Source organism: Otolemur garnettii, unplaced genomic scaffold, assembly GCF_000181295.1.
Source record: "Otolemur garnettii isolate 467f Iridium unplaced genomic scaffold, OtoGar3 scaffold00001, whole genome shotgun sequence".
In the NCBI taxonomy this organism is placed as follows: Eukaryota; Metazoa; Chordata; class Mammalia; order Primates; family Galagidae; genus Otolemur; species Otolemur garnettii.
This window is the reverse complement of record NW_003852396.1, coordinates 70,117,357-70,137,341: the sequence shown is the minus strand read 5'-3', so window position 1 is coordinate 70,137,341 and position 19,985 is coordinate 70,117,357. Positions and strand designations below refer to the sequence as shown.

General features: G+C 56.2%; 1 protein-coding gene across 1 annotated transcript; it reads left to right on the top strand.

Annotated features, from left to right (window-relative positions):
- Positions 1 to 474: 474 nt before the first annotated feature.
- TP53I11 (tumor protein p53 inducible protein 11) lies at positions 475 to 15,849 on the top strand. The gene is made up of 7 exons (XM_023510438.1): positions 475 to 481; positions 11,990 to 12,148; positions 12,753 to 12,811; positions 13,037 to 13,085; positions 13,377 to 13,473; positions 14,685 to 14,786; positions 15,334 to 15,849. Exons 2-7 carry the CDS (start codon positions 12,020 to 12,022, stop codon positions 15,465 to 15,467), a joined length of 570 nt encoding a protein of 189 aa, XP_023366206.1. The 5' UTR covers positions 475 to 481; positions 11,990 to 12,019; the 3' UTR covers positions 15,468 to 15,849.
- The last annotated feature ends 4,136 nt before the right edge of the window (positions 15,850 to 19,985 follow it).

Here is a 19,985-nt window from a genome sequence, read left to right as displayed (position 1 = left end):
TAAGACTGGTTTGACAACCTAAGGGTGTGTTGATAGTCTCAAGAAAAGGAGCACCGTCTTCAGAACTTGCCAAGAAAGTCTTCCTGAGCGGCACGGGCCACGCCAGTGTGTACCAGAGCACTGTCTGCAATTCCAACGCCTTCTCCCGGGACGTGAGAGCGCCCCCCGCCGACGATCTCCAGGAAAGCCTTGGCTGGGTAGCCGGGGAACCCGGTCTCTACCCCCCACTCCCATCCCGCCCGCCCCGGCGGCCACCCTCGGGGGCGAGGCAGCCCGGCGCGTGGGAGGGGACGTCGCGCCATTGGCTTGTGCGCGGATCCGAGAGGAGGGACCAGCGCGGGCCGCTAGACTCGGGTAAGCCCCGGTCGCGCAGGGCGCCGCGCGCAGTCCAGCCGGCCCAGCCTTGCCCTGCCCTGCCCGGCGCGGGCAGCGCGATGTGAGCGTCCGAGGCCGGAGCGTCCGCCGGGCCCGCGCTAGGCACGTAAGTTCTGCTCTCCGCTGCCGCTTCCCGGCCTCGGACTTTCTCCTCCCGCCGCCAGCAGCCGCCTGCGCAGCGCAGCCTGGTCCGGCTCTCGCGGCCACCGGGACCGCAGGGGGCGGCGAGGACCTAGAGCGCGCGAGCTAGGCGCCCCAGGACGCCTAGCACCCGCGGATTCGGCCGGGACCCCATGCCCTCCCTTCCTGGTTCTTCCTGGCGCCGTCCTACAGCCCCTTCTGTTTCTCCTCTTCGCGCCGTTCCCTATCTGCCCCTCCCTCTGACTCTGTTTCCCTCTCTCTCCGGCTTCCTCCCTCCGCCGTCGCCTTCCTCTTGGACTGTTTATGTCGTTCTTGTCCCCCGCCTCTCCGTCTCGCGCTTTCTGCTTCGAAGCAAGAGAGAAACAGCAGAAAGCAGTTTCTGTCTCCTCGGGGTCTGACTCTGTCCCCCGTGCTTGGTTCTCTGTCCCCTCCCCCCCCGCCATTGTTCCCCAGCCCGAGGAGTGCGCGGTACAAACTTGCGAGCTTTCCTCTTTTCGCCCCCGCAGGGCCGCGGACAGAGGTGGTGGCGGAGTTCCCGCCGCCCACAAGTCTGGCCCGACCTTCGGGGACAGCGGGAACGGGGGGGTGGGGGAGCTGGGCCGGAGGACCCGGGGGCGACGAACAGCAGGGAGCTCCCCGCCTGGGGACCTCTGCGCTCAGGCCTGGCTCGAAGAAAGTGGGTGAGTGTCTGGTGTCAGGAGGTAAAGGGAGGTTTGGAGGGGCAGGGGCAAAGCTGGGGGCGACCCCAGTTCCTCTACTGGAGAAGAGCTGGCGGAAAACCCGGGCCGCGCCCAAGCCCCAGTTAAGAGGGGCGGGTAGGGGAAAGCGCAGGTGTAAAGAGACGCCCCCCACTGTCCCGAAGTCTTGAGATCTGCAGGAAGGGGGCAGTGTGGGGCCATTGGTAGGGCGCCGCCGGGTGGGCTGGGCCCCCTGCCGTGGGCACAGTACTCGCACCTACCGGGGGGGTCTATACAGGAAGGGCCGCAGCTGCCGCGCCTACCCCACTCCCCTGTGCGCACCCAGAAAGGCCAGCGCTCGCCTAGAGTCCCTTCCCCCTACCTTCCCTCGTCCCCACCCATCACAGGCTCCTCGCAGCACAAAGGGAAGTGGGTTTCTCAACCAAGCGATCGAAGCTGGGGCAGGAGCAGGGCGGAGACCGAGAACCCTGAGTCTCCTCCAAGGCGCAGCGCAGATGGCCAAGTGCGCCTCACCACCCCACTGCCCAGCACTTCCTGGTTGGTTTCTTTTTAGACAAACTTCTGGATAAGGCTGGCGGAGAGAAGTCCTGGCGCTGCCCATCCCACCTTGCGGCCCCTTGGACCTCTACTCCCTGTGGCGTTTAGAGTGGGGTCCACGACCTGTAGCCTGTAGATCCCAGGGACGCGGGGGTCGTTTTGTTGCAGAGCCAGGAGGGGGCACTGTCCACTTCCTAGCCGCAGCCCCAGACCTCAAGAAAGAAAACTGAGGAAGATTTTTCGTGTTGGGATGTTAGGAAATAAGATTGGGTGGGTGTTCTCCAGGCCTCTGTTGTCCCATCTGTAAGATGGGTCATTTGTCCCTGTTCCCTCTGGCCCCAGCATCCTGGGTTCCAGCTGCCCTGACTTCCCTTCTGACACAAGCTGTCAGCTGCTTCCAAATCTGGAGGGTTGAAACCCAAGGCCCTTTTACCCATGTTCCAGCTGTCACCACCTGCTGGTTCCACAGCTCTGGCCTGTCCACTGCCGAGCTCAGCCTCCAGGCTCCCTATGGCTTCTCCAGCCCATATTTGGCCCTTCCAAGTTCTTATGAGAGCCTCACTCTGCTAGAGTAGGGGCTTGCCCCTCCCTGGGTATAAGATTAACATTCGCACTCCAAATTCACATATCCTGGGCTGCTCTTAACTTAATTGAAGAAAATGCACATGAGCACTGGGCCACAAATGATTTATTGGACAAAATGCCAGGCACGTTTTTAGGCACAGGAAGACAGCTACGGACAAAACAAAGACTTAGGCGATGTGGATCTGACACTTAAAGGGGGGTGGGGACTGATAAAATAAATAAGCAAATGATAATAATGTATTGGGAGGTGAGAGGAAGAAAGCTGAGTGTCGAGGGTTGTTGAGGAGCTGGCCACAGGTTGCTGTTTTACGTTAGGGTAGTCAGGGAGGCCTCCCTGTGGAGGTGACTTTTGAGCTGAAGCTTTGTGGGAGGGGTGGGAGTGAGCTGTGTAGACAGCTGGAGGAAGTAAAGATCCTGCAGATAGCAGCCCTGAGTCTGGAATGTGCTGGCTATGCAGCTGGGGTGTAGTGGGGTGGGGGTGGGGGGACAGGCCCTAAGGCTAACTGAGAAGGGAGGAAGGCCCCTCATTTCCCATTTGAGGGAAGTGAGGCTTGGAGACGATGTATAACTTATCCCTGGACAAATAGCCCAGGAGTGGCAGCTGCAGGCTGGGGTGCCTGCTTTTCTGATTCTTGGCCCATGATACCTTCTCTGCACCCTGGGTCTCAACTACTCATTCAGCAACACTTGTTGGTCCCTCCTAGAGCTGGCCTGGCCCATTGCTAGGGACATGGAGGAGAGCCACCCAGACTCAGTGCCCCTCCATGCTCCAAATGTTTAGAAAGCCTTTACAGCCCTTCCCCATGTTCTCTTTGCCCAAAGTGGCCCTTGTTCCCTCTCCTCCCCTTTTCTTCCTATGGCCACTTGCCTTCTAAATGCCCCACTCTGTGTCAGCACATAATCCCTGGAAGGGGAACTGTTCTGAAGCTGGCTTGGTCAAAAGGGAAGCTGAGGCAAGGGATTTGAGTCTCCTAGTCTAAAACTAATAACAGCAGCATTATCATTCAACATTCACTACAAAACAGGTACTGTTCAGGGTGGGGTTTCTGATGCTTCTTCTCATGGTGAGAGGTTGGTGTCATTACTATACCCATTTAATAGATGAGGAAACTGAGACCCAAAGAAGTGAAGTCACCATCCAAGGTCATACAACTTGTAAAGGGTAGAGCCAGGAGGAAACACAGGTCCTTTAACCACTAAGCCAAAGCCCCAGATGCTGGGAGAAACATTCAATCCTGAAGTATGGTTCTAGCCCATTCTTCTCTGGGTAAAGTACAGGATCCCTCTGCCTGCCTCCTTAACTCATCCAGAAGACAAATTACCACTTCCTTCTGAAAAAATTGGCTCTAAATAGTGGAGCATCTTTTCAAGGAAAATCTCCCTCCTTTTCTCTCCCACCCTTCTCTTCTCTCCCTCCAAGTTCCTGAGCAGCCATATAGGGGTGGGAGGGGCAAGTGGGGGGGTGAATGGAGAGGGAGGTGCCTGTGGCATTCCCACCAGAGCCCTGGCCCCACAGGATCCAGAAGCCAGGCTGTCCCGATGACGGCACTAGCTGCCCTTGAAGGCCCTGACATGGTCACTGGGCCAAGGGGCAGGCTGGCCCCCTCTGAGTAGAAATGGACAGGAATCTTCCATGTGCTCTGACCTTTGAAAGTGACCGTGGGGACAGGAAGAACCCTCTCAGTGACTTCTGAGTGGTGACGGATAGCCCTAGCAGCACTGGACCTTGTACATAGCAGCAGCTCCATGCCGGGGGATATCCTCTCCTTGCCCTCAGCAGGGAATGTTTATTTTTGTCTCTGAACCTTTGGAGATGTTTGTGATGAAAGTTTAGGCTTTCCTCTGCCTTTCTGGAAACTGGGCAACCTTCAAAAGAAAGCAGAAAGACAGAGGAATCTGTGTGTTGGCTCAGGTGCTTGGCCCAGGCACTTGGGAAAGAGGCCTGGGGGCAGGGCGACTTGAGGCTCTAGCACAGCAGTTTTCAACCGGTGGGTCGCGACCCCCTTTTAACAATGAAAGTACATTGCGGCATAAGGAAGGTTGAGAACCACTGGTCTAGTGTGTGGCCTGAGTGTGACTGGCAAGAGGCAGGTCTGGGAGGGGCACTAGAGACCACACTCCCATGTTTTTTTAGACAAAGAAATTGAGTCCCCTGGTTTATCAGTGATGGCAGAATCTGCTGGTGACCTCATTTGTCCTGTCTCTGAGCCCAGTGATTCAGGCCACACTTGCCAGCTTGCCAGCTTCAGGACAAACCCTCAGCTGTAGCTCTCAGGGTTCACGTTCTTGGAGGTTCTTGGCAACAGGGTGTGCGATCCTTTTCTAGACTACAGTGAGCTTCATCATGGGGTTGGGGTTTGCTGGCCCAGCAGGACTCACACTGAGCCCCTTCTCCCCACCAGTCCTACCTCTTGTCATCCTCACTTTTTGCAGCAGCCTCAACACTGAGCCCAGTGGTGATGCTGAGATATTGAGAGGGATGGATGATGAGCTCTGCCTTCCCTGGTTCAGACTTGAGAGACAAGTCTGACTCAGGCAGGCCGGGCTGTGGAATAATTATGCTCTCGAGGGACTGAATGACACAAGACTGACAGCAAGGCAGTGCAGCAGTGGCCCTGCCTCGCTGAGACACCCCCTGGCCAGATCTGCACCCCAGAGGCTGCTGTGGTGGCGTCAATAGTGCAGAGGTGTTGCAGGAGCTACCTTTGTGAGTCAGGCGCCAACACCCCATTTACGGTGGAAGGGATGACACTCCTTCATGGAGAGGTTCATCTGCCCAAAGGCCCGGGGCTGGTAGCACAGAACCAAGATTTGAACACAGGTTCCTTTGTTTCCAGGTCTCTTTGTCTAAGCCCTTGAGATGTGGAATTCACTACTCACATCTTGAGGGCTATAATGGGTCATCTTGCCCATGGGACTGATGGGTGGCCCTGGAAGGGATCACACCTGGGATGAATGATGCAGGCTCCCTTCTTGGCCTGTGCAGCTGGTGGGGGCCCTTTGCTTCTTCCTATCATGGTCCTTCTGTTGCCGCCACTGGGAGCTATAGGGTCCGTCCTCCCCGCCCTTCTCTCTGGCCAGGCCCCCCAGGCTCCAGTGCTCACTGCCCAGCTGCTGGTGCTGCCCTGTCTCAAACCCCTTTTCCAGCTATTTTGCACCAAGGTGATAACAGAACAATGGGGCTCACGGTAGCCCTTCCCAAGTCCTGTTGGAGCCACAGCACATTAATTGAAGGGAGCCTGGACCCCAGGGAGCAGTTCAGATGCTGGCAACCTGCCAGGGACTTTTCAAGGGAAGTTACTGCAGGGAAGAACGTTCAGAGCTCAGTCCTTTAGGGGGGCCAAGCTCACCAAATCTGCCCCCTCTTACTGCATACCCCACCAAGTGTACATACCAGGTCCTCTTAGGATATCCAGTTAAGGCACAGTCAACTTGGTTAATTGAACTCCAGCGCTGTAGCTGACCTCAAGGGGTGCTTGAATAAGTTATTTGGGCCTTAATTTTCCCATCTGTAAAATAAGGGTGATAATATAGTTACTCTCATAACTTGAGGTGAGGGCATTTCTGGCCTGGAAGTACTAACCACCCATCTAGCCCAGGGGCAGCTGTCCTCCTTATCAGATGGGGATGGGCAGGTGGGCTGCCCCTACAGAGGGTCACGTTTAGAAGGAAGTGGTTCTTTGGCTGAGCTGGCCGGCTGCAGTTACCCTCTCTTGAACCACTGGGAAATTTGGCAGGTAGTGGATGTTCTGGGCCCCTTTCTCTTCCCCCTCCTTGACTGGTCAGGTCTCCTAAGCCAGCCCTCATGAGCACAGGCTCTATGTTGGGGACAGCTCTGTTTCTATGGAAACCAGGCTTCCTGAAAGGATACAGGGGAAAGTCCTCCAGATCTGCGTGGGAAGGATGCCCCAGCCCCGTCTTACCTGCCATCCACTCATGTTATCGGTTGCCATTGTTAATGGAGCACAGGCCAGGTGCCAAGCCCCTGGGCTGCATTTCCTCATTGTGCCTCCCAGGAGAATGTGCGCTGAGTAGAAGTAGTCTGGCTTCATGGATGGGGTCATGGGGGGCAGAGAGGTTAAGTAACTTTCTTCAGTCACAGAGCATGTAAGAAGAGTTGCGATTTGAGCCCAGGTTTTCTCAATCATTAAGGTTATGCCCACTCCACTCCACAGAGTGTCGTCCTCCCCTGACTCTAATACCCCCAATAAGCCTCTCTCTTCCTGGCCTGGTTCAGCCGTGGGGTGGCCAGGGCTTATTGTGTTCCTGTCATGGCCCCTCTATTGCTGCCCCTGGGAGCTACAGGGCAGTGCTCTTCCTTGGCCTCAGATTGCACAGCAGGTGAGGAGGTGGGAGTCAGACTTGCCCTGCGGAGGGCCTCTCGGCCCCGCCCCCAAGACCATTCATTCACTCACAGGTACTTGCTGAGGCCTGCATGTGCTGTGCTGGAGCTGTCCAGGCACAGAGAACAAAACCAGCAGAAATCTCTGCCCTGTGGCGCTCCCTGCTGGTGATGCTGCTGTTTTCTGAGGCTGTGGGGACAATGTCAGAGGCTTAGTTTTCCCATCCAGACCTCTAACTTTCCCACTCCCCCCATGTACCTCTGTGCCAGGCCCTCTGCCCAGAGCATTTGCTCCCACTCTCCTAGAGTCTTTTGTACCCCACGAGTAAGGTGCTGATGGGTGATTCCCACTGTATCGAAAGCATGGAGGTGACGCTGGTTGCCTCGGCCATTGGACCAGTAGGGGAGGCCAGATGCAGACCCACCTCTGCCTAACTGCAAAGCCCCTTCCTGCACTGCATCATCCTCACTTGTCATCCTCACTTTTTGCAGCAGCTCACGTGGGGGCAGGGGCAGACCCTGCCTCCACTGGCCTCAGTTTCCTGCTCTGTCAAGCATGCAGTGAAACAGCCCTTCCCCTCGGGCCTGCCACGTCTGACCTGAGTGTTCCGGGTGGAGTTAGCCCAACTGCCACTCCTCCCACCTGTACTGACGAAGCACCTGCTGTGCACCTTGGCCAGGGGAGATACAGGGATGAGCACAACACCAGCCCTACCTTCAGGTTGCTCTGTCTTGGGGACCGAAGTGCCACAAAATGTCCCTGAGTCCTGTGAGAGTCCAGAGGAGGGAGAGGGCCCTGTGCCCTGGGCAGAGGGGCCAGGCAAAGGTGGCCATGAGTAAAGGGCATGGGGGCAGGGCAGTGTCAGGGAGGACCCTCCCCCTTGGGTGAAAGGCCAGCAGTGGGAATTATTCAAGGGACCGGGTTGGGGTATATTTGGGAATTAGGTTAATGAGTCTGGCCAGGAACAGAAGGCAGAGGCTCAGGATCCTGGCCCGGCGCTGGGGGCCACATCTTCTCCCTGTGGGGCAGCTGAGCCAGCAGGTGAGAGGGCAGATGCTGCCCACCGCCCACCCCCAGTCTTCAGCAGCCCGGTGGCCCTTTAGAAGGCAGCTGGGTGGAACAGGAAGCCTGGCAGTGCTGACTGCAGGTTTTTCCACTGTGTATGGCTGAGTGAAGGAGGGAGGGAAGCGGAAGGAGGGCTGGGCCTCTCCCTGGGGCACTCCCTGGGCCTCTCCGGCGGGCACCCTCCTGCACTCCCTCTCTCTCCCACTACCACGTCATCCAGGTGGGCATTCTCGTGAGTCCATTTCACAAGGGGGGAAACTGAGACTGGAAGAGCTGCTGTGACTTGCCCAAAACCATGCGGCTGGTAAGAGGGCAGAGCTGAGATTCAAGCCCAGGTCCACCCACCCTAAAGCCAGTGATTGGCCAGGGTGCATGGCTTGGAGTGGCGGGAGGTGCCCTCTGTCCCCGCTTAGGGTAAAATGGTGCCGGGCCTGATATAAACACTTGGAGTGTGGCCTCCAAGGGGAGGAAGGGTCTAGGGGAGACCCGAGGGAGGGTGTGGGGGGACAGGGTTTGCCTGAGGGGCGGGGCATTTTATGGGTTAGTGGTAGATAGGATCATTGTGGGGCCCAATCCTGGGGGTGAAGTGGGGACAGACCCAGTGCTTAGAACAGTTAGCTGTGCTGGAAGGTGGCAGGGGGTGGGGGGCATCTTCCTCCCTGGGAGGCCATAGGGGCCCTTTGTGTGTGATGAGCTCCCTGCTAGGGCTGCGTTCTGAGGGTGGGCAGAGTGGGTCCCAGGACCCAGGTACCTGATGGCAGTCACTGTGGATAAGACTTGTGTCACCCATGGGTGACACTGTGCCCAGGACACTGTAGTGTCCGCTCTAGATCCAACCCCAGCAGGCTGGCACCAGCATGCCTCCGTAGCCTTTGCAGCCCCTGTCATGGACTCAGAGGGGACTGCTTGGTGTGTGTGTCTGTTAGCAGGGAGAGGTCAGCAGGCGTCTTAACACTCGGAAGCTTCTGAGCCCTCGAGGTGGGTCATTGCCATAGCCCAAGCTTGGTGGGCCTTGTACCCTGGGACCAAGGCCTGGGGGCTTGGCTTGGCAGGAGTGCAGAGGTTAGGAAATGCTGTTATTACAGGCACCAGATCCTCCCCTGCTCCATCCCAGAACCTCTGTCGCATGAGCGGCTTTGGGGTGTGGGGGTGACCACTGTCTTCCCTGAGCACATTCCACAGGCCAGGCACCGGCCCACAATGTCAGATGGTATCTTTGACTCTCCCACCATCTCTATGAGATAGGACCCCTTATTTTCCCAACTACAGGTGGGGAGACTGAGGCACATGGTGATTATGTGGCTTGTCCACAGGTACACAGCTGAGAAGGGGTGGATCTGGGATTGAACCCAGAGAGTGACCTCAGCAGTTACATTCATAACCATAGGCCTCTGGCTTTAGCAGCTGGCTGGCTCTTCACAAGGCACTGTTTCTCCTTACACTAGCTCCAGGGGAAAAGTAGGGGTTGTTCTTTTCAATTTGCAGATGCGAACATTGGAGCTCAGAGAGGGGAGGTCACTTGCTCTAATCAGTGCCCAGAGCTCCTTCAGGGCAGGGGCCCTGTCACTCCCACCCAGTACCTGGCTCAGAGCAGACCTCACTAAATGGGGTTTCCTCATTCAGATGTACAGGCACTGCGCTGAGTGCTGTGATCACGGCTCCTTCTTTTTTAGCCCCCCAAATCCCCAGGAGGTGGGAATTAGAGCTCCATGTCACAGGTAGGGAGATAACACAAGGCCACACAGTCAGGAAGGGGCAGGGCAGGACTGGCTGGGACAGCATGGCTGGCTCGGGAGAGAAGGGTTAAAAAGCTAGGAGGACCTAGCAGATGGGCGAGAGTAAAGACCAGCCATGCCAAGCATTGGCGTGGAGGAGCCGGGATGCTCACACAGTTCTGGGGCACTCGCAGTGGTGGAGCCACTCTGTAGACTCCAAAAGTTCAGCAGAGATGTACCCTAGATGACCAGCAGTCCCGCTCCTAGTATTTACCTTAGAGAAAGGAAAACTTGGTCCCACAAAAAGCGGTGCATGAATGTTTATAGCAGCTCTATTCATAAAACTGGAAACAACTCAAATGTCCTTCAGTGAGCACAGGGATAAACAAACGAGTGCGTGTGTCCTGTGGAGTACTCTCTGCTGTAAACAAGAAGGGATTTGATACACTCAGCACCTGGGTGCATCCCGGGGCATTGTGCGGAGTGAAGCTGGTCTTAGGACATTGTATACCTGATCATTCCATTTATGTGACATATTTGAAAAACGGAAACAAAACTGGTGACAGAGAACAGATTGGTGGCTGACAGGAGAGAGGGGAGGGTGTAGCTGGGACAGCACGAGGGATTTTATGGTTTGCTGGAACTTCCCTGTGTCCTGACATGGAGTTGGTGGCTGCATGAATCTATGTGCTAAAATTCTGTAACTGTACAGTTTTAAAAAGACAGTTTTGTATGTATTAAAGAACAAAAGGCCACAGGGGAGGCCCGAAGAGACGGGTTAGGAAGGGCCAGGCAACATCTACTGTGTCCTTTGCTGAAGGCCAGGACAACTCTGGGGCAGCTTCCCCAGGGGGTGGTGGGAGGGATGAGGCTAATTATAGCTTCTGTCTGGATTCATAAGGAAGTGGCGGCAAGTGGTTGAAGTGCTGGGCTTCCTCAGCCCTCCGGGAGCCATGTGATGGAAGGCTAGAGCCTGGTCTCCCTGCTGGGTGGGGTCAGCTACCTCCCCTGCTGGCTGGCACACACCACGGCAGCCTTAACCAAGAGCCTCCACGTGCCCAGAAGGGGAGTGCCAGCCTGGTCACCACCCTTAGTGCCCCATCACCCAGGGCTTATGTGTGGGGTGAGGGGAAAGGACATCCACCCCCTTTATAGATGAGGGACCAAGGCCCAGGGGATGTAGGAGGGCTGTTTGGCTGGGACATGACGCTTAGTGGAGACCTCTCGTCAATTTTTGCTGTGATTTCCCAGCGCGAGCTAGTACACTATCTCTCTAGTCCATCTGGTCTAAAGCCACGTCATTGAGATATCCCAGTTGTCTCTCTTCTGACGTTTATTTTTTGGGCCCTTAATAAAGTTTTAAAACACTGGGAAGTTTGAAAACAGGAGGTGGCCTGGGGACATTCCCTTACTCTGCCTCTGTCAGCCCTACCTGGGGCTGGGATAGTGAGATTTCCCTGGGGTCACATAGATTTTCCTGGGGTCACTGAGATGGCAAGGTCCCCTAGCTGGGGGACAGGAGGCTTCTGAGCTTGATCTGTTCCTGGGGATGGTTTCATTGCCTTGCCAGAGGGTGAGTGTGAGTGGACATGAGGTGCTGACCGACACCCACGGTGGGTGGCTGTTCTTCACTGCTGTTCCTCACTCTCATCTTCTGTCACTGCCCAGGGAGCTTGGTGCCCTCCTCTGCACTGTGGCCATAAACAGCAACCATCTTGCAAGGCCACTGTGACCAGAGGAACCAAGGCCACCCTCGGAGCCTTTGAGCTTGCACCTCGCTTACAGTCCTTTCCTGGTCCACACCTCTCCGCTCTGCATAGATTGTGACTAACCAGAGACCCGACAAGCACTCAGCTCATCTCTGCATTCTGTCACCCAGTGCAAGGCCCGGCAGCAGATGCTCACAAGCTGGCCCGAGGTGCTGCTGGGGGTGGCCAGGCACTGGCAGCTATGGAGGATCATGGGCAGACCTGGGGTGGGTGTGTCCCTTCCAACACCTCTGATTCCTCCTCTGGCTCAGCTGGGTCCTGGGCCACCTCCTCCCTTTCCTTTGGTCCTATTTCTTGGCAGGGACATGTGGTGGGCCTTGCTGGGCAGCAGGATTGTCTGGGCAGTAGTTTGGTAGGGGCTTAGACCTCAGAAGTGCCTGGCACAGGCTTAGGCTGCCCCTTCCATCCTATAAGCCTTATTTCCCCCTACCCCCCACTGACTCTCATATCCCAAGAAGCTGGGGTATTGCCTCCATGAAGGCCTGAATGCCCTTTCTTGTCGCCACTCCTCCAGAGCTGGCCATAAGCCTCCGTCCAGCCTGGTGGGAAGGGGTGTGTCATGTCTATTTAGGCCAGACAGGCTCCCAGAGCCAGAACATCCCCCAGCCCATTTGACAGATGAAGAAACTGAGGCCAGTTGGGCCCTACCTGCTGCCCTAGGCAGGCCTAGAGGGCGCCTGGCCCCCCCTTCTGTTGGGCCCCTTCCCCTTACATCTGGAGGCTTGGTGGGAAGGTGGCCTGAGACCCCTGTCTCCCTTCAGTCCTCTGCAGAGGCTGGGCTCAAGGGGAAAATGGCCGCCAAGCAGCCCCCACCCCTCATGAAGAAGCACAGCCAGACGGACCTTGTGAGCCGCCTGAAGACCCGGAAGATTCTCGGCGTGGGCGGGGAGGACGATGACGGGGAGGTGCACCGCTCCAAGGTGGGCTACTGGGTAGGGAACTGCAGCTGGCAACGCCTGGGGCCGCCTCTGAGCACCAGTGTGGGGAGGCAGGTCTGACCTGCCATTTGGGGGAAAAGTAGCCGAGGCTCCTGCAGCTGCTGGAGTCCTAGGACTTAGCTCATTTTGAGGAAATTTAATGACGATGTCAGGAGAATAACAATAATAAAGACAGATTGTTAGAATTAATTAAGTACCTGTTATGTGCCACATATTGTACTAGTTGCTGTATGAGCGCTTTTTAATCTTCTTGCTAGCACTGACAGATGAAGAGACTGACAATTACTAGCCCGTTTTATAGACAAGGAAATTGAGGCTCAGAGAATAAGTGATCTGTCTGAGGATACACCAGTCGGTGGCAGAAACAGGATTCAAGCCCACTACAGTAGCCCCCCGAGCTTTTGTTTTCATTCTTAGTCTCCATATTTTCAGCTGCTTTTCATCCTTGGTGTCTCCATCAAGACGGAGCAGCCTCGATGTGACTGTCCTGATTCCTGGGGACGCTGGGGGCTCTGGGAAGATGAGGGGCCAGGTGTGCTGAGAGCTGCCCTCACCCTGGTTGCCTCTGACCCCACTGTGTCCACAGATCAGCCAGGTCTTGGGCAACGAGACCAAGTTCACTGTTCGGGAGCCTTTGGGGCTCAGGTAAGCATTGATCCGAGTTTATTTCAGGGGCAGGGTTGGGGGAATGCATAGGACTCCCCCTATTTGGCTTTGCCCCTATTTCATCTTGCCCTTGACTCCATCCCCTCTCCCTATCTCCCCCCAAACCAGCCATCCCTGGGCATCTTGGCAGAGAAGGGAAGGGCCCTAGGGCCTGGGGTGGCAGTGGGGGACCTGGCGCTGACCCTCCTCTCCACGCCTCCCCAGGGTTTGGCAGTTTGTTTCTGCTGTGCTCTTCTCCGGCATTGCTGTCATGGTGAGCCCCCACTGCAGCCTGGCCCCTAGCCTCTGACATATCCCACCAGTGTCCTCCCCTGGGGCATCCTAGATTCCAAGGTCTACAGCCCTGTCTGTCCCTGGAGCCTTCTATCCTGTCATGGAGGGTTGGGGACCCTTGGGTTCCAACCCTGGACATCCCCTGGCCATCTCCAGGACCCTGGCTCTGCTCCTGGGGCGGGAAAATGTCCTCCGTGGGAAATGTCAACAGTTAACTCGCCCCCACCAACCCTGAGCCTGACCGCTGAGTCCCCCCTCCCACAACCCACAGGCCCTTGCCTTCCCTGACCAGCTCTATGATGTGGTCTTCGATGGAGCCGAGGTGACCAGCAAGACCCCCATCCGCCTCTATGGTGGTGCCCTCCTCAGTGAGTATTGCTGGGGCAGACTCTAAGGGTGGCCACAGGCTGCTGGGACTGCTGGGAGGGTTGAGGGGTCGGGGAACCTGCCTCTGCTGGGACCCCTTCCTTCCCCTGCCTGGATGCTGCAGCCCTGCCCCCTCCGCAGCTCCTGTGGAGGAAAGGAGATGTCCATGGGAAAGGTCAACAGTCAACTCCCCCCCCCCCAACCTGGGCCTGAGGCCTGCCTCCCACAACCCACTGGCCCTTGCCTTCCCCAACCAGCTCTATGACGTAGTCTAGAGGGTCTGTCTCTGTCGGGTGTATGCTGCCATCCTGTGGCCATTTGTGGCATATTCCCGTGGCTTGGGATACACCTGCCCCCACCTGAGGCAAGCACTTACTGAGTGCTTGCTGTGTGTTCATGCACTGCCCTGGGCCTTGGGGTACAGAGGTGAATGGGGCCTCTCCAGAGTCAGGGCAAGGGCTGCAGGACCCTTACATCCATTCTTTCTACATCCCAGAGCATCCAAACCAGCTATTTCCTCTAATCTGAGGTGGACACACACACAGGAGCTGTTAGGAAACTGAATGAATAATTTTTAATGCTTAACATAGGTGTTATCCCTCTCCAAAACATTCGGTGGCTCCCTTATGCCTGCAGAGTAAAGTCTCAGCTCCTCTGGACTAAGGGTTGTTGAAATAAAGTGTGTAAATACTTGGTGACATCTGGCGTTCAAAGCCAGCAGGGCCTGCTAGAGGCTGAGTTGCTAGCTCTTCCACTAAAAACATTGTCCATCCCGCTATCTCGGGGAGTTCCTTAGAGTCATTCTTTAATGGGCTTAGGTCTTCTGTCTTCAGGAGCCCATTTGGAAAGCAAACCCAGTCACATGAGCTGGTAACCCATTAACTCCTAGATGACATCTGCAGGATTTTAATGACAAATCCAAATACGAGGGGGACCAGTAGCTCAGTGCTTCCACTTTACAGGGGAAGAGACTGAGTCCCGGGGGGAGAAATGACTTGCCTAGTGTCCCATAGGATCTTGGAGATGACAGGCGTAGGCTAAAGTGGCAGAGGTGAGCCTAGAGGGGATGGGACAGGAACAGACACCTTTGATTTGAGGACTGTGAGTTGGAGTGAGGACGTGGAGCCCAGGGCCCTGGCTGTCTTGCAGCAGCAGCCAAAGGGAGGAACAGGCCCCGGCCCCTGCCCTGAGGGAGTCCTTCCCCACCTCATAGGCATCTCCCTGATCATGTGGAACGCACTGTACACAGCTGAGAAGATCATTATCCGGTGGACCCTGCTTACAGAAGCCTGCTACTTTGGGGTCCAGTTCTTGGGTGAGTTCTGAGGTGGGCAGTGAGGGTGGGCAGCTCCCCCCACCCCCCACCAGCTCCAGCCTCTTGGGTTTGCAGAATGTGATAAAAACTGTCAAGGTGGGGGGTAGAGTGGGGTCAGAGGTGTAGGGACTCACCTGGCTCTGTTTACCTTTGTGAGCACACCTGATGTACACACCTGTTTCCTCTCGTCCACACATGTGCATCCACAGCCCTCCACCCTCCTGTGCATAACCTCCGGCAGCCCCTTGTATCTGCTGCTCACTGTGTACCCAGCACCTGTGTGATGGCACAGGCTCAGTTGTGTCCGCGTGCTGTGCCCCAGTTCCTGCTACATGGGGGACATAAGAACAGAAACATCTGTGGGCTCGGCAGGGGCGGGGGTGGGCCCTGTGCTTCCTAGCTGGCAGGACCCCTGGGCTCAGGGTGGGGTAACAAAGTGGCCACAAAGTGGCCATGGGGGCTGCCTCAGTTTGGTATCCCATGGTGGGTCATGAGGACACATCCCCTCCTCTGACCTCTGTCCCTTCTCTGGCCTTTCTCTCCACAGTGGTCACTGCCACACTTGCTGAGACGGGCCTTATGTCTCTGGGGACCCTGCTGCTCCTGGCCAGCCGCCTCCTTTTTGTTGTTATCAGCATTTACTACTATTACCAGGTCGGCCGAAGACCCAAGAAAGTCTAGCCGCCCCTGGGTCAGGGGACCCTGCCCATGCCTGGAGCAGGGTGGCTCTCGGGGGCCTCTTTCCTTTTGGAAGGCAAGGGGACCCCTGCCCTGGTCCAGACAGGGAGAGGTGGTGGCCTTCGTTTCCTCCTGGGCACTCACCGGATGCTGTGTTCTTCTGGGCTTCCAGGTTTGCGATCCTGGTTTGGGGAGAGATGGGGGCCTCTGCACCCCCATTCTTTACTCCCCACAGTGGCACCTCCTTTCATTGGGTGTTTCAGCCTCCGAATCCTCTTGACAGACAGACTGAAGTCACATTCCAGTCATAGGGGTAGTGGGCTAAGTTGAGGGTCTAGCCTCTTCTTCCAGGAAGTCCTTGCTTTTGAAAGAGTCTATGGATCACCCCCTCTCCTTCTCCCTACACCCCCAGGCAACCTAGTGCCCAAGCAGCTGAACTTGGCTTCCCTCTGTGCCTGGAAAACCTGAGAACTTGGACCTGTGCCCCTACTTCTCAATCTGTGCACCCCCCAACACACACACACACACACACACACACACATACACATGCGTGCACTCACGCATCCCCCTTCTTGCAGCCCAGCAGACAGCGGGCAGACAGGGGTGTGCTGTCTTTGAGTTGGCACTGCCTTTACACCTTTTCTACGTAGCCACAAGCCCTGTCCCCATCCCAGGCCCGGCCTCCATGAGCTCTCTTGGGCCTTGCTCTGGGGTGCTCTTCCCCAACCAGTCTGGGTTCAGATACTGCCAGTGGCCACACCCACAGGCCCCCACAGACAGGTGGGCACACACATAGCCCCCATGGAGCCACTGTAAGTGGTGGCATTCGGAGGTGTGGGAGGCAAGGAAAGCTGTGGCCTGCTGTCCACCTAGCTCAGCCCCTTTCCTAGGGAGCTGCCTTCTGGCTCCCTAGCCTGGATTGCCCTCAAGGCCTGGCTGAGTAGGCCTCAGACTCAACCAAGGAATAAGCAGGAACATTTCAGTAGGTCCCTTCTCTCAGCTCCCCTCCCCACCCAGTGCCCCAGAGACCCCCTGCCCTGCCTGTCCCTGCAGGGCTCCTCACCTGTTCCAGGTACCCCATAAGTCCTTGTCCCCAGTGCTCTCCTTCCTGGCAGTGTGCACAGCAGGACTATCTAATCCTGGGGGCTGAGTGAGAGAGGAGAAGCCACCGGTCCAGACTCCTTTCCTTTCTTGGGACATAGTTGGGGAGGTGTGGAATGCTGCTGCCTGGTGGGCTGGGCCAAGTTGTCCTGCAGCTACTTGCCCAGTGACATGGCCCATGCCCAGCAGAGAGGTGGTACGACTATAGTCACAGCTGAGGAGTGGCCAAGTGTAATGGCAGGCCGGACTCTGGGGAAGAGTCCCTCTGTCCAACATCCAAGTCTTTGCCTCTCTCTAAGGGGCTGTGCCCCTGCTGCTGTGCCACCAGCAGCTGGGAGCCCACTGCCAAAGCCTCAGTCTCCCACCTGAGCCAGGCCTGTTAAAGCCCCGCTGATCCTCCAGTGGGCGATGGTGGGTTTATCCTCCCATTAACTGCTGGGAGTGGCAGGTAGATCCCATGGTAGGAGGCAGACAAGGGAAGGGGGAAGCTTGAGGTGCCCGCTGCCCGGGCATCTGCTGGGCTGCAGTCACCAAACCTTCCTCCCTAAGCTGTGGGATGGCAAGGGTGGGGGTGGGGGGGCTGCTCCCAGGAGATGGGGCTGTCCAGAGCTCAATCCCCTGTGAATTAGTTAGATTTAATTGTAGTGAATCCTGGAGGTGAGGGTGGGGGGGTCCCCTGAGGTCAGATAAGGTCTGCAGGACAGATGTGGCCTGGGGGTGGGGGGGTGGGGTGGGGAACATTAAGTCAAGTAAGGGTTATGGTTGGGAAGGAGGTAGTGCCGGGTGGGGGAGGTACCCTCAGCAGGTGTGGGCCCAGCTCTCTGCTCTACTTGGGATGACCTGGAATGCCTCTTTCCCCATCCCCCCTGCAGCTGGAACCCGGCACCCTCTGAACCTTCCGCCTCAGCCTCAGGCTACCCCCATCCCCCCAAATCAAGACCACTTTTCTTCACGGTCACTATTTATTCTTCGTTCCTTTTTCTTTTTGTAAGAAACAGTCACAAAAACCAGTGCAAAACCATCAGTGTGGGTGTCCTGTTTTATATTACAAAAACTCTCGATATATAATATAAAAAGGGGAGACTCACAGGAGATAAACATGATAAATTAGCTCTGCTATCTACTGCAAGGAACATGTACAGTTTTCAAAATAGACTTTCAACATAGGACCTGTTGGGGATGGGAAGGGGGGCTTGGGGGGCACCAAGGCCCCAGCTGGTTTGGGGAGTCCTATCTGGGCCCCATGGGCATGGATAGCGAGGGGACAGGGAAGACCCAAGCAACAAGGCTGGATACCAGCAGGGATCCCGGAGACGGGCCAGGCCCCTCACTCCCAGCCAGTGAGATAGATGCCCTTCCTCCAAGACAATAGTAACTTCGGGAAAGTGGCTTTCAGTACGGGGCAGGGTGTGTGATCAACAACTGTGTGTTCTTCCTTGTTTGTTCCCCTGTAGTGGAGTCAGAGGAGGTCTCAGTTGTGGGCTGTAGTATCTTGGGATGAGAAAAAGAGGCATCGTCCCAGGCATGCCTCAAGAACCTCCTGTGGGCATAGCTGGACAAGCCAGCCGAATCCTGCAGATCTTGCACCCTTGAGGGAAGCTGCCTTGATTTGGGCTGGGCTTCCTTTTCCTTGGCACCTATGGAATGGCCTCAGGCAGCCTTGCAAATAGCTATCAGCCTGAGGTTATGTGGCCTGCTCTTCCTCTCCAGCCTGAGAAGGTGGGAACAGCTGGGGAGCTGTTGCACCTTTATGGAGAGCCCTTGGGAAGAGTCTTGGAACCACCCTTGAATCCACCTCGGCCAGAGGTTGCTCTGTGACCAGTACTTCTAGATCCTCCCTCTAGTTCTTCTGTGGGCCCTAGAAACCTGGAATGCCTCTGGACTAGAGCCATGGAGCTGTACAATTTGACCTAGTCTTGCCCAGCCAGAGTTTGGGGTTTTTGTTAAGACCAGACCAGCCATTTGCCTCATCAGGAAGCTGGAGGTAATTATGTAGGTGGGTCCAGAGAGGGTCAGGCCTCAAGCCCTTCACAGGCTAGGCCGGGGCCCCAGATGCAGGTCCTTCTGGGGCCTGGGAGCTCAGTCTCTAGGGAGCTCATGGCATCATTTATGAAGTGGCCAGGGCATGCCGTTACAGGGACAATTTGGGAAGACCAAATCAGAAACCTAGGGCGAGGACCAGGACTGGTGGGTTCAGCAGGAGAAGGGTCACACTGAATCTTCACTATAGGCACAGAGCTGGCTGCATCTCAGAAGAGGGCAGGTGGCAGGCAGGGAACGCTGAGCTCTGTGTCTCCCAGGTAATTGGAAAGCTTAATGAGAGGCTGGGGGCTGGTACAGGGTGCCAGTAGCTTGTGAGACAATGGGGTCTTCATAGGATCTGAAGAGGGACAGTGGAGGGAGAGCAAAGACCAAGCATCATGCTGGTCTTTCCATCCCTGTGCCTATGGCAGACATCACTAATCAAATTGTGGCAGACAATTTGACAGACATTAATTAGGCTTGCGCTGCCCTCTCCCACTGACCCCAGGCCAAACCTTGGATCTTCAGCACAGTCTCCGGCAGCTGCTCCTAATGGATCAGTGTCAGAGAGTCTTGTAATTCAATTGCTAACACTGGCCTAGACTTTGAAGCAGGTATGAGTGTTTGGGTGTCAATCTGTGAGTGTCCCTGCCACGCCTAGAGGGAGTACTCAGACACGTATGGACAGTGGGAAGGAACAGAAAACCTTGTAGCAGAAGTGGCTACAATGCCTTGGGAATAGTAGCCTGGAGAGAAGAGAGCTCAGGGGAGTTGATGTGTAACCCTAACGCTGTGGGAAGGACAGGTGGGATGACATGGACAGAACCACAGAAAAACAGAAATCTCTTCTGTATGTCAAGCTGATAGTAAAATCAGAGCAGTCCAAAGACAGAAGGCTGCCTTGGGAGGTAGTAAGCTCTCTGTCCCTGGAGATAGGCAATCAGAAAGTGGAAATAGGCAATCAGAAAGTGGAAATGTCTCGGCAAGAGTCTGCAAGCCTGGGTGGGGAGAGGGAGACCCAGATGATCTTGGGGGTTTCTTCCACTCTGGCAGTTGGGGAAGGACATGGAAGGGGTGGCTTGTGGGGAGCGGTGGGCAGTCTGGACAAGGGAATGTGATGTGCACACGTGTTTGGTTGGGGGGGACACATGGTTCAAAGTCTTAGCTATAACACTGGGAGGAGGCAGCTCCTGGCCAGTGGGCCATCTCTCTTCTCTGGGAATGGATGCCGAGGCCAGAGTGGGGTGGGGGGCATGTAAGCAGCAGATGTGACAGAGCCCTGAATGGAGGGCCAGCAGCCTGGAGATGCCTCACGTTCTTGTTCAGAACTGTCACACTTGTGCTCTGTGACTGGACAGGTCACTGCCCTGCTCTGGGCCTTTGAGAATATTTGGTCCA

What these genes read in the sequence shown, in the direction of transcription:
- TP53I11 (XM_023510438.1), top strand. Translation starts at nt 12,020, where the DNA reads ATGGCCGCCAAGCAGCCCCCACCCCTCATGAAGAAGCACAGCCAGACG. An exon ending in GGGAGGTGCACCGCTCCAAG is followed by an intron (nt 12,149 to 12,752) that starts GTGGGCTACTGG and finishes CTGTGTCCACAG; the next exon opens with ATCAGCCAGGTCTTGGGCAA. An exon ending in CTTTGGGGTCCAGTTCTTGG is followed by an intron (nt 14,787 to 15,333) that starts GTGAGTTCTGAG and finishes TTCTCTCCACAG; the next exon opens with TGGTCACTGCCACACTTGCT.